Below are 13,765 nucleotides of genomic sequence, written 5' to 3' on the forward strand. Positions count from 1 at the left end.
CATATCATGTTATTGAGTTTTATTATATGGTGGATTATATATTAATTAATCACTGCAGTAGGGGGTTTCTGTGAACCAACCTTTTAGAGGGGCACGGTAAACCCCATTATATTCTTACCTCGAATGGAGAGGCGCGTAGGGTATCTCCTGGGGCAAAGTTTAGGGTTCACTTCACGCTAAACCACCACGTGAGGGGGAACTCAGCCAACGCCAAGGAACAGTTATGTTTTCAAAACAAAAACATGATTTATGTGAAATGTGAATTTTAATAGCCTTGGCGGTCTCGGTAGGATGCCTCGGCCAAGGTGTCCCTGAGAATGGATTTATGACAAAAGCCTAGATTTTTATGAGATTCATAAGCCTCTTTACGTGTTTTGAACAAAATGTGTTCTAATGCTATAACCCAGTTTATGATGATTTACTTTATTGTCTCCATGTACTCAACTCTAGATGTTTATGATGATGTCTGTTTACTCATTGGGATTTTATAATCTCACCACCCTCATTTCCACCCATTTCAGGTTCAATATAGACTGTAGATAGCTGATCTCATCGAGGACTACCGTTGGATCTGTATTTTTTCAAACCGTAGGTTCACAGTCCTCTTTACTTTTGTTTATTCAGGGGCCCTCTTGTTATTGTAAATTAAATTAAATATTTTGGCTTACTGTATTTAAGTATGTATAAATTTATTTAGCTTTTACGCTATAAAAATTATTCACGTATAACTCTATAAATATTTTTTTATAAAAAAATAGAATATTTTACTTAATATTTCTTTTATTTTCTTATTATATTCAAATAACCATAATTTCGTTTTAAATGAAGATTTTAGACTTTTAAACTCATTTTGAATATGAATTATGTGTTTTGTACTTGTATATTACGTTTTAGCCAATTTTGAAATTTTTTAAAAAAATGACCAAAATATCCCTGTGAGACGAAAAATTAATATTTTATTTGTTTAAAGTTGAAAACAGCTTAAAATCTTTTAGAACACGATATTTGACAATGGTTGCTCACAAGGGAATAGAGAAACTGATAGTAAAGCCTTGCGGGGTTTCGGGTTGACATTTCGGACAATGAGTGTCTACCGGGACACCGCGGCGGTTGTCACGGGCTCGAGGGGAGTACCGGGTCGTGACATAACTACTCAACATTGTACATAAACAAGAATCATAATCAAATAAGATTTAGAATTTTAGTCAACCTAAAGCTCAATAAATCTCCACCTTTAACTTGAATTCAAATTTCTTAAGCCTCTTCCACCAGTCGCACTCAATTGCAACTTCTTAACTCCACCTACTTTCCAACACCTTAAGCAACTCTCCAAGTACAAGACTGTCCAAATCATTGGCCTTTAAAATTATCACGACTACACATACCAAATCAAGCATGGTCCAACACTCGATTCCACAAAACGGCCAATGCACCTGTGTAGCCATCAAATCAATGGCACTAATTGACTTCGAAAAGAGACCTCGATGACCCTTCCAATTCACTACTAGCAAGATTTTTCATCCTTTTACCATCATCTACACCATGGGAACCTTTTATCACTTCCTCCGCAAATGAAATCTCACTTTAGTAGCTATCGTCTCTTGTGCACTGTTCCCATCCCTTCGAGGCATCTCATTTTAGACAATACAAATCATTATGCAAATTCCCCCTCATAAAGATCATGCCGCCTTATGTGACTTTTACCACTCCATTACAAGCAAAACATCCATACCCTTTAGAGTCTAACAGGCTTAATGATATTAGATTCTTACGCATCTCTAGGACATAGGCCACACCACCCAAAGAGCGCACAACCTCATCAAACATTTTGATTTTAACCATTTCAAGACCCATGACTTTCATTATTGACTTATTACCCAAAGTCAAATTCCTAACCACCCCTTCTTGAAGTAAATCAAAACAATTTTTTTGATAGCATACGTGAGTGGTAGAAGCATAATCTAAATACAAATCAGAATTTATATTCATATTTTCTGATATTGAAAGGACATCACAATCATCACCTTCAGCAACAAAAGCACACTCACCTTTGTTCTCGTTACTTTAATCTCTTTTTATAGGACAATCCCTTTTAATATGTCTATACCCTTTACATTGAAAGCACTGAATATTGTTGGATGTAAATTTGTCACCCTTAGATCCCATGCCAGTTGACTTCCTCTTACAAACGTCAATTACCAATGCCAAGCCACTTGAATCTCTATCCCCTTCCTTACTTTTCTTTCAGGCTTCACGAGATATTAACGTTGCTTGTGCTTATTTTAACGTTATTGTATCCATCCCATATATCAGAGATTCCACAAATACCTCATAGGAGTTTGAGAGCAAAACTAGGAACTATAGTGCATTTTCCTTTTCATCCACCTTCACATCAACCTTCTTCAACTGATCAATGATCCCGTTGAATTCATTCATATGCTTCATGAGGTCTACATTTTCCTTCATCTTTAAACAATACAACTTTCGCCTAAGCTACAACTTGTTAGAAAGACTTTTCATCAAGTAAATCTTATCCAACTTTGCCCACAACCTTAGAACAAAATCCTCATCAATAACATGGTTAAACACGTTATCTCCAATGCAAAGCCGAATAGTGTTCATACACATTTACTCCAACTTTGCCCATTCAACATCTTCCATGTCATCTAATTGCCCTTCCTCCTTTCCTAGCAAAGAGCGCATTAAACCTTATTGCACAAGGAAACCTTTCATTTTTCTCTGCAATTGCGTGAAACTAGTCTTCTCATCAACCTTATCAATTGAAAAATTTGTAGAACTAGTAACTTTCGACATCCTTGTTAAATTTTGAATTTATTGAACTCGAAACTTTGATACTAGTTTGTTATGAAAATTACCCAAGAAACAACAAAGATAAAACCCAAAGAAATCAAGCAAATAGAAAAACACAAGAATTTAGGTAGTTCAGTCTCTTACCTAAGTCAACGGAGAAACCGTTCTTTTATTATTGAGAAATTAAAATACAACAAATTGACCTCTATGGTTCTCCAAATCAACCCAAGATCCCTTACACACCCTTTCTCAATAACCGCCTAAGAACACTCACCCAAATCACTCTAACTCCACCTAGAGCAAAAAACAGAGTTATAAGGTGTTCTCTCTCTAGAGCTCTCAAAAGCATTGTTTGCAATTCTAAAACCTAGAGATCTAATTTTATAATATAAAAGTCCAAAGTAGAATGAGATTTGGACTCGATATGGAATAAGAAATTTAAAACCATACAACTACTCAACGTTGTACACAAGTAAAAATTTTAATCAAATAAAATTTAAAATTCTAGTTAACTTAAAACTCAACACAATAAATGTCAGAAGGCAACATTTATATGAAAGGGGAAGAAAATGTAAGCAAAAGAGATTACCCGCAGCCAAGCAAGGGAAATCCTATTGGAGAGTTTCTTGAGCCGGGATGGCTTGTAAAGCCAGGAATCTCACTACGCTGTTCTGCTTAACACACACGATCACCTGAAATAGATGGCAAATACAAGCATGAATGATTGTTTGCTATCAATGTCATCTTTTGCGAGTGTCCATTTTGGCACAATTTCTTCAGTAATCACAACAATTAGCATGCTTACCTTGCTAATGTGAATTCTGTATATATATACTAGTTGGACTTTTAGTTAACGTGTGCGTTTGAGTAAATTAAGCTGAAATTAGTAGACACCATGATCATAATGGAATCACCTGTGATGTATTGAAACTCTTTTTATATATAATAAACTTACTGAGGCCATAACATTCCATTCCAAAGAGAGTGGTGTGAATAGTTCCTAGCATGATTACTTGCATATCTGAAACTTTTACTTGGAACAATTAGCATTTCTCAGATGCCAAGTTAATGTATTAATTTGAACTAAAAATAACAGGGAAGCTGCTAAGGATCATGTCTAGAAACTGAGATGAATTCAATTCCCTTGGACATGGATTAGGCCTAGTCACCTAGACACCGACCAAGACACATCTCAGCCAACTCATACTTTCATTTTCAGGGATATGCTTTGGAAGGTTGTCCCTCCTAATTACAGATCGTCAACTTGAATGTACCAAGAATGAGATATCTTGAAGTCCATGGGCGTAAATTAGTTTGGCTCTTTGGGCTTTGGCCTATAAAGAATGCCATAGCAAGGAAGAGTCGGCTGTAGTCTTGCCAACTCGCAAGAATTGCTTGAGAAGATTGTCTTGGATGGCTGGACATAGATTTCTGCCTGGATTGACTTGGGCTACTAGTTGTTGACAAGCACCTATCAACATAGAATCCCATTCCCAATTCTTCTTCCACTAGCTTCCCTTTGAAGCTCCTTCTTAACTGCTTTTCTGTGAGCTTCCAATAGAAGCTCCTATCAAATTGCTATTCTACCATGACTATATAATAAGCCAATAGCTTAAAATGCCACAATACAAGCAAGCAGAAACAATTAAAAACAAAGTCTTTTACACTGAAAATCATCAATTTCAGCCAAGCCTCAACGATGTTTTCTCTCAAAAGCATCCCTTCAACGGCGTCCGTCCTCTCAACATACACCACCTTCACCGCCTTAGCTATGCTGGTTCGCAGTGTGGTTAGTGAAGTTCAGACCATAAGCAGCCAGCTCATTCCAGAACAACTGCAAACCATATTACTATCGAAATTTGTAGGCTTTTGGGGGACTCCTCCTTCCCAAGTGACTCTTCTCATTGATGAATACGATGGCTACACGATCAATCAGCTCTATGAAGCTTCTGAAATCTACTTGGCTACAAAAATTACTGCATCTGTCGACAAGCTTAAGGTTTCCTTAGCTCCACGAGACAAGACCTTGTCAGTAACGATCGACAAGGATGAAAATATTATTGACATCTTTGAAGATATTCAACTCAAGTGGCGAACGACTTGTATAGAAATGAAGGAGGCATCCCAACAAGGAAAATATGAAAAGAGAGTAATTGAGCTCAGTTTTCATAAGAAGCGCCTGGAAAAGGTAGTAAAATCTTACCTGCCATATGTACTGGAGAGATCAAAGGCCACCAAAGAAGAAAAAAAGGTGGTGAAACTTTATTCACTTGGAAACTATTATGCAGAATACCAGGGAGAATGGGCATCAACCAATCTTGACCATCCAGCCACTTTTGAAACATTGGCAATGGATGCAACACTCAAAAAGGAGTTGGTGGATGACTTGGACAGATTTTTGAGGAGAAAAGATTTCTACAGAAGAGTTGGAAAAGCATGGAAACGTGGGTATCTGTTGTATGGTCCTCCAGGAACAGGTAAGTCAAGCTTGATTGCCGCCATGGCCAACTACTTAAAGTTTAGTATCTATGATTTGGAACTCGCAAGCATCTACAGCAATTCAGATCTTCGAAGACTGCTAGTCTCGACCACAAACCGATCAATACTAGTTATTGAGGACATTGATTGCAGCATTGAGCTAAAGGACAGACAAGCTGGAGATACCAATCAGAGTGAGAGCCAGGTGAGATAACTGGATTCATAACAATTAACAAATGAATATGATACTTCAAATTTCAAACCATTTGCAAAACCCTTTTTCCTTTCCTTTTTTTGTCTTTCTTTTTTCTATTTTCTTTTTTGGAGGCAGCCCAGCCTCTACATATGCCTTTAACACAATAAAACATTAAAGGGACAGGAGTTCGGAGAATCAGTAAGAAAAAAATACGGTTCTCTTCCTCCTATCTGCTAAGTAAAATTCATAACATGAATTTTTTAGGCAACTACAGTTTCCAGGCCTCCCCAAATGCTTGAGTGCCTTTAGTTGTTGCCCTCTTCAAACATCTGAAGAAGAGGGTGAAAATATCTAATGTAATTAGAGGAGGTCTACAGGGAATATAAGTTTTAAGTACATAATTACAAGTACCAATTCTGTACTTTAATAAATTGTCTTTAAATATATTGTGACAGCTAACTCTATCCGGATTGCTCAACTTCATTGATGGCCTATGGTCAAGCTGTGGCGATGAGAGGATAATAGTCTTTACAACCAATCATAAGGACAAGCTAGACCCTGCTTTGCTAAGGCCAGGCCGCATGGACATGCACATCCACATGTCCTATTGCACTCCTAGTGGATTCAGGATCCTTGCTTCAAACTATCTGGGCATCACTAGTCACAAATTGTTCACCCAAATTGATGAACTGATGATGGAAGTGGAGGTAACTCCAGCAGAAGTTGCAGAAGAGCTCATGAAAAGTGAGGATGCTGATATTGCACTTGAAGGACTCATCAAGTTCCTCCAGAACAAGAAGAGCGGATCCTGCAAATTTGATCCTGCAAGGGGAAATGAAGACAGCAAATGTGAGACAAACACTGGGAGCAAGAGAAAGGGAAGAGGCAGAACTACTGGAAATACTAATAAAAAGGTTGTGAAGAGAAAGTATCCGAAAAGGTTGAAATTCGTATAACGAGGAAGAGGCAGTACTGCCTTGGTTTGGCACTAGGACAACCTCAATAGTATACGTGGATGAGCCAGATAGGGATAATAATATATATGTAACACATTATCCAGTCGTACAAAGATTTCCATGGACAGGCATGCCATTGCCGCCCACTGTTTTCTCAATACGTAGTTGACATAAACAAGGGTGTAGCATGAGAGCTTGAAAGCTTTTTCCTATGTAAAATTACAAAAACCAAGTCAATTGCTATTAGAAAAGTGAACTTATTATCATTCTGCATTCAACTTTTTCAAATTACATCATGAAAAGTAACGAACACCACTGCATTAGTAGTGACCCTAACAATGCAAATTCCAAAATGTCAACGCCCACCGTGGGGCTCGAACCCACGACCACAAGGTTAAGAGCCTTGCGCTCTACCGACTGAGCTAGACGGGCTTCTTGTTGATCTGCACTCTTATATTTAAATTATTTATAAAACTCATAACTGTATTTTATTTCATACCCTTCCCTTGCAGACGAAAAATTAAAAAAATTCCACATTTTGGCCCTCTGGGTTAAGTGTCTGGTGTCAAACCTGCATCAACTGACAATTTACAGGACGCTATAGCCTATTGTTGAGACTTGAGCAATTATCTGAAAATTATAATCTTAGATCTCTACCTCAGAATCATTGGTGTTGGTAGTTGGAATCTTATAGATTACAGTCCATATATAAATATTCACGTGGAGGGACTGCCATATCTTTGGAAGATAAATCTAAAACCTCAATTCTGACAATAGCTGGGACATGTATTCCTACACAAAAATGGAGAAGACACAAAAATCCATAGATTACAAAGGGCCTGTACATTTCTGCTTCTCTATGATAACCCAAAAAAAGATAAATACTGTCCATTGGAACAGGACATGAGAAATAGAAAAGAAGATACAAGGGAAATTTACAATAGCTTGCCACGTTTTAACACTGATAAACCGAGTAGCTCTTGCTCTTCCACAGAAAGCTCAAGGCTTTCCCCATTTTTCTTCTTGATACCGATTTACACAGTGGCTTGGATTCTGAAGCTGGGGCTGGACCAGGCATGGGCGCTTGACTGCTTTCTACCCTCTTGTGTAAGTCCGCAGGTAGGTGATCTCGTTGTCGCTGCTCCCGAAATAGCATCAGGAGTTTTTGTGACTTCTCCTTTCCTCTTGTCGTCCCATTTACAGAAATTGACACCAATGCAGGAATCACACCTTCTTGTAGGACCATTTGACTACATTTCTCATTTCCATTACAAAGAAGTAGAAGGCATGAAACAGCTTGCTCTTGCTCAATCAATTCACCAGCATCCAAAACTGAAGCAAGACCACTTATGAGACCAGAGGCTGATACCATCTCATCTTTTCCCGCTTGACTTGAAGCTAAATTTAGCAGAACTGCAATGGATTTCTCTGTCCAAGTATGGTCACCAGAAACCACGAGTGACTGGAGGCCATTGACTATGCCAGCTGAAAGAAGGCTCGGAATATTTGAGTGCACAGTAGAGAGGTTATAAAGAGTGTGAAGGGCATCAAGCTTGCATTGTGGATCAGCTTCACCTCCAAGTAGCTGGACTAAGAATGGGACAGCCTTACTTGAGCCTATGATAGTTTTGGCCTGTTCAAGGCAAGAGAGATTAAGATAGAGAGCAGTTGCTGATTCATGGGCATTGGAGTTGGAAAGCATATCCTCCAGCAATAGAATCACTCCAGCTGCTAACATCAGCTCCTTGTTCCTGATTTTTTTATTAAAAAAAGTGAGAAAGAAAACTAAATAAGATTCAGCTTAATAATTACATATATATAATATCAATCATCCATAAGAAATAACAGTGTTAAAATGAAAGACATAACAATGTTCTTTCCCCCTCCAATTAATTTGATAGGATCCTCTCCCCTACAATGATGCATTTGGTGTATCAGTTAATGAATCAAAGCATAGCAGCATCTTGTCAAAGGCTAAGGGAAAAAGAAAACCAGTATTGCTCACAAAATATCAATGACTGGATTTAATAAAAACATGAGTAGCAAACCTGTTATTGTTGACAGCAAGGTTAAAGAGTGCCATAGCCCCCATTTCCTGAGCCATTGCATTCACTTCACGCACAGCTGACTCTAGAAATCGCATTAATCCCTCAACAAAGCCATTAGCCCCCATAAACATCCTGGCCTCCTCATCATCTTTCAGCAAAAGCCTTACGTGTTCCACAACTTTGCACCTTTTCCTCAAGTTCTCTTCTTCTTTCAAGACAGATAGGAAATCCTGATATCTTTCTAGCACAGTAAACTCAGAAACTTCCACCTGTGGACATGGGGATTCATTTTCAGCTTCATTTCCTTCCACTTCCTCAATGGTACCACTCTCCTCCAAAGGAACCACCTTAACCCACTTTAAGTTGCATGAACCAACACTATCCATTGATCTTGAATTTGCAGTCTCAGACTCAGACAAGGCCAGTCTCCAGTAGTTAAGATCAAGAGACTCTGGGGGACCATCGGGAATAGGGACTCCGTTCTGTTCACACCAACTAGCAATGAGACCCTTAACACAGTAATTGGGAGTCAAAGAGAGATGTGGGAGCTTCTGTTGAGTCTTTGGGCAGGTGTTGTGCCCATCACCAAACCATTTCTCAATACAGATCCTCTCATATGTCTGTCCAGAGGCAATTATGACTGGATCATACATAAGCTGCAATGATATTGGACATCGCAATTCTTCAGGTGGAAGGGGTATCTGCCCAGATCTCCTAATATTTGGCTTGAAATTGAAAGAACTGAGCTTCGATAGCTGCCGCTCAAATGCCTGGCCATTACCACCAGCGCCTCCATCCTCAAGAGAACCCAGAACGGTGGGGGAACAAGGTGTTGAACCCTGAGAATCATTATCATCTGAAACCTCACTTCGAAATAACTTGGAGTATTTTCTCATGAGATGTAAAAGATAAGCAACAATAGATTCCTTCCTCTTGTCTTCCTCTGCACGAGCTCTTTCTATCAGCTTCCTGAGAGCCCTTCTTTCTGTTAGGGCTGCTCTTGAAGAAGTGATACCAATTCTAGTAGCAGCCTGGTGAAAAGACTCGAGCTCATTGTTGTCATTACAGTCATCAAATTTTCTCCCATGCTGAAGCAATGTAATTATTTCATCACCAACTTGCTTTTCTGACAGATCGAGTGAGAAAACAATCCCCTCAAGTTCACTTACAATCTCCAAAATCTGAAGCCAATAATTTACAGTAATCAGGAATACTTTGAGTATACAGACAAAAGCACAAGCTACTACAGAGTTTCACATCAGAAGGATCATACTGCAGATAATTCCAATACAAACATTACACAACATATTTCCTAAAAAAAGAAATTAAAAATGTCTTCTTGATTTGAACCACAAGCATTAGGTCTTTTAAAGATGCATTGGGATAATGTAGACAAAATACCAGCAGCAGAATAGCATGTAATGAAACTGCTTGCAAAAAAAGACCCTTATTTATTTAAATACCCAAAAAATTAATTAATCTCTGCAACCTAAAACCAGGAAGGTGGGAATCATTACCTGACATCCAATGGACTGTGGAACTATATCTTCAACACGTCTAAGACTATCAATAAGAGCACATTTTGCCTTCTCAAATTTTAAGAGAACAGAATCTCCGGTAATAGCCTGCATGAGAAAAACAATACCATTAGTAAACATTCTCTAGGAGAAAAAACATGGTAAAAAACAAATACAATGAAATATCATTTCGTGAATGTATCAAACAAAAGTAAAAAACCACTACTCTAAGAATACACATGTATACATGTACAATTATGCATGCATATATCTCTGACTGATTGTGGAGGCATACAAGAAACTCTTACCAAGTAAAGTTTACTACATGTTGAACAGTGTTGAAGAACATTTTTGGCCTTCTCCAGTGCTATATGCAATGAGCATAAAGCCTGAATACCAGATTTGCTCCTAGGACGTGCTGCTTCCAAGGAAGGGAATATTGACAAGACTTTGCAATAAATTGCTGAAAGTGTCTTGCACATTTCTCCATGTAACTGCATAAGAAAAAATTCAGAAAAAAAGTAAGAAAACTATGAACATTAAGCAAGTTTTGTCTTCTTTGTCCTAAAATCAGGAATGCAACAAAATTCAACGATTACTGCTGTCCAAAAAACAAAAGGCCTTTGATTTTCAGAAGCGGCTAAAAATTAAAACTTAAGAGATGGATTGGTGCCAACAGTAGGATTATGCAAAAAGCACATTCCCAAAATAACAAAATAACTAGCAGGCATATCCCCTTTTTTTTCTAAGTAAAGCAGAATTAAGAAAAAAAAAATCTAGAAAATGCTAGTTGCAATTCTTTGGCTATCAAATTAATATATCCAAATGCTACCAAATTCATACCTTGGCATCACTAGCTGCAAATAGGTTCTCTTCAACCTCAGAAGTGTCCATGATTTAGCATTCACTGCAGGAAACCACTAAATGCAAATCTATATCAACTGAAATGCAAGAGGAAATAGAACAGGGTCAAATAGGTTACAACCTCACCACTAAAAATATTTCAAAAACAACGCAAGAAATGTTCAAATTATGTGGATAACTTTAAAAATCATTCCCTTAACTAACATAACAATCTCAAAAATCCATTTCCTTTCTCTTTGACACAAAAAATCATGACCAATCATATTTCATGAATACCAATAACAAATTTCTCAACTTTTCTTTGGTTGCATTATTTTGAAATCAAGCTTTACCTACTTCAATTTTCCTAAAACATATGCACCTAAACACAGCAAATGACTTATTAGTCTCAGTTCAAAAGTTCCTTGTTTCAATAAACAATTAGAACCATTATTCATAAAAAATTACACTTTTCAAACATTTCCTTTCCGGTACATGAAACATGAAACATGAAACGGATAAGGAAAAGACCTCCACCTAAAAGAAAAACACTAGGCAATATGAGCGTTCTTGAATAAGCTATTGATCTGGACCTCCTTGCAATTTCGAAAAAAAAGGTAAACACCACTTTATTATATAAAAAAATTGCAGAATTTTGAATTTTGATTTAGACATTTCATCAAACAACGGAAACGGAACTCAAAAAGAAGATTTCCAATAGGAAATAAAAACTCATGATTGGTTTTAAGAAAGAACAAACAATTTGATTTAGACGTCTTATCAAACAACTGAAAAATTCAAGATTCTCAACAAAAACAGTTAAATCAAAAGAGTAGTGTTAAAGAAAGAAAAGAAAGAATCTAAGATTGTTTGGAAAATGACCTTGTGAAAGCCCAGAGATCTTAACCGAGACAAGACACGAGAATCACCATCAGCTTTGCCTTTAATCGATAATCCAAAAACAGGCAAAAACCAGAAATCCACAAACATAGTAACATATAAAAGACTAAGCAGGTAAAACTACCAACCTATAAAAGAAAGGCGAATTTCCTACGGAGATTGCGAAAAACAGAAAAAACAGAAACAAACCAAACACGGAATTACAAAAAAAAAAAAAAAAAAAAAAAACCAACAACAACAACAACAAAATAAAAGAAAAAAAGTCCTGCCTATTTTCCAACTCACGTACCGCTAAAAAAATCCGACGAGAAAAATAACCCCTTTTTTTAAGAAAAATTAAAATAGAATTGAATCTGAGTTAGGGTTCGAAATCAAAAGACATACCGGGAAAAACGGAGGTAGCCAAGGAGGCTTCATACAAATGAGCATTTAGAGAAAAAATGAAGAGCCAAACAGGGAATTAGGATTTCGATGATCCCATCTCCTTGTATACTTAGGTTTTTGGTTTCAAATATTTGTTGTCCGAAGTAGCGAATTTGTCGGAGTAGAGAGATGAGAATGGGAGAGAGAGAGAGAAGAATTGCAGAGAGAGAAAGACGGGGTGTTTGGTTATTGGAAGGGGGGGGTAAATGGAAAGGAATATTTGAAAATAGTTTTTTCTCTTTTAAAAAAATTTTATTTTAAGCGGGATTAAACAAACAACTGTGAGAGTGTAGACTGTGGAGTGAATACTTTGCGAGGAGACGGTTTAATGTTTAATTATAGTTTAATTAATTAATAGATATTAACAAAAAAAAAAGGTTTTTGAAATTTGGGGGGAGGGGTTTGGATTTCTTCGTTTATGTCTCCCTGGTTCGACGGCCGACAATTGCCGACCTCCTCGTTTGTCGGTTAGCAGATCTGTCTTAAATGCTATCAAATGACTCAATTGTCCTTTTTATAATAATCTTTTTTTGTCCTTTTGGTTCTTTGTCCCCATCAAGCGGTAACTTTCTTCACTATTTTGTTGTTACCCCCAATTTGATTGACAATATGGATTAACTTAATTAAGTAATAGGACTGTCATTCTTCTCCATAACCAATAGGAATCAGTAAACCATTGATAACATAAAATTATTATCACTTCGTAATTGAAAAAGAAAGCATTGGATTGTAGTTATAGTCTCTTTCTAATTTTACATTTAATATAAGTGTCAAATGATTTCATATAAATTAGATTTAATTTATTAAAATCTATTACGATTAGGGTTTGCTCAGCTCATTTTGGAAATACAGATTTTGTGAGTAAATTTATTAGATATGAAGCATTATGCTAAATCTTGTTGGTATCAATAGGGTTTCAATGGACTTAAAAAAATCGACAAAATTGACTTCAAGACGAGTTTTTCAATAGACGCTATCTTTAAGACTTATTTCGCTCATACCACTCGATATACAAAAGAGAATAATGCGAATAACCTTATGATACAATGAAACTAATGTCTAACTTCGTATTACACTTTACGAGAATAGACCGCTAGATACACCAGACGGTTTGTAAAGTTGTTTGGTCTTATAGTCTACTTTCTGCAACAAATAGATTATAAAGAATTTGAAAGCTTTCGTAGTTAATGGGAACTTAAATGTTTATGTTAATAGAATACAACACTTTTCTTGCTCTTGATATTTCTGCTCTTGTTTTGTATTTGATTTGATGTGTCAAAATAGTTTACAATAAGTCCTTTATATGGGCTTGTAAATGTTTCTTATTTAAAGATACAATCCTTTCATTAAAGCATCATTTTGTCTCAAAGACATCTTTACATTTATATTTTACCAGACACAACTTTTGGATAAAAATATTGTTTCAATAATTATCTTATGAAAAGACAATCATTCATTCTATTGAGTTGTAATTTGAAACAATAACTTTTCATATTTAACTTTTGAACTTTTGTGTCTTTTCAATTTGTCTCATAACTTTTGGATGTTATTTTTTTAAGAGATATAACTATTCACATGAAAACCTATCTATAA

At 36.6% G+C, this 13,765-nt stretch overlaps 2 protein-coding genes and 1 non-coding gene across 5 annotated transcripts; 1 reads left to right on the forward strand and 2 right to left on the reverse strand.

Annotated features, from left to right (window-relative positions):
• The first annotated feature begins 4,454 nt into the window (after positions 1–4,454).
• Positions 4,455–6,707, forward strand: LOC18609719 (AAA-ATPase At3g50940-like). The gene is made up of 2 exons (XM_007044978.3): positions 4,455–5,494; positions 5,941–6,707. The coding sequence occupies exons 1-2, from the start codon at positions 4,511–4,513 to the stop codon at positions 6,439–6,441; spliced, it is 1,485 nt and encodes a 494-aa protein (XP_007045040.2). The 5' UTR covers positions 4,455–4,510; the 3' UTR covers positions 6,442–6,707.
• A 93-nt stretch (positions 6,708–6,800) lies between these two features.
• Positions 6,801–6,873, reverse strand: TRNAK-CUU (transfer RNA lysine (anticodon CUU)). The gene has a single exon. It is a non-coding gene; the product is annotated as a tRNA-Lys (tRNA).
• A 333-nt stretch (positions 6,874–7,206) lies between these two features.
• Positions 7,207–12,388, reverse strand: LOC18609720 (ARM repeat superfamily protein). 3 transcript variants are annotated; one of them, XM_007044979.3, is made up of 6 exons: positions 12,134–12,388; positions 10,850–10,913; positions 10,315–10,500; positions 10,007–10,114; positions 8,490–9,670; positions 7,207–8,192 (listed from the first exon to the last, which is right to left on the reverse strand). In XM_007044979.3, exons 2-6 carry the CDS (start codon positions 10,898–10,900, stop codon positions 7,397–7,399), a joined length of 2,322 nt encoding a protein of 773 aa, XP_007045041.1. In that variant the 5' UTR covers positions 10,901–10,913; positions 12,134–12,388; the 3' UTR covers positions 7,207–7,396. The 3 variants fall into 3 exon arrangements, with proteins under 3 accessions (XP_007045041.1, XP_017971545.1, XP_017971543.1); XM_018116056.2 differs by having other exon boundaries at positions 10,850–10,926; XM_018116054.2 differs by having other exon boundaries at positions 10,850–10,947.
• Positions 12,389–13,765: the final 1,377 nt, after the last annotated feature.

The sequence above is a fragment of the Theobroma cacao genome, chromosome 2, assembly GCF_053813885.1.
Source record: "Theobroma cacao isolate CCN51 chromosome 2, ASM5381388v1, whole genome shotgun sequence".
NCBI lineage: Eukaryota > Viridiplantae > Streptophyta > Magnoliopsida > Malvales > Malvaceae > Theobroma > Theobroma cacao.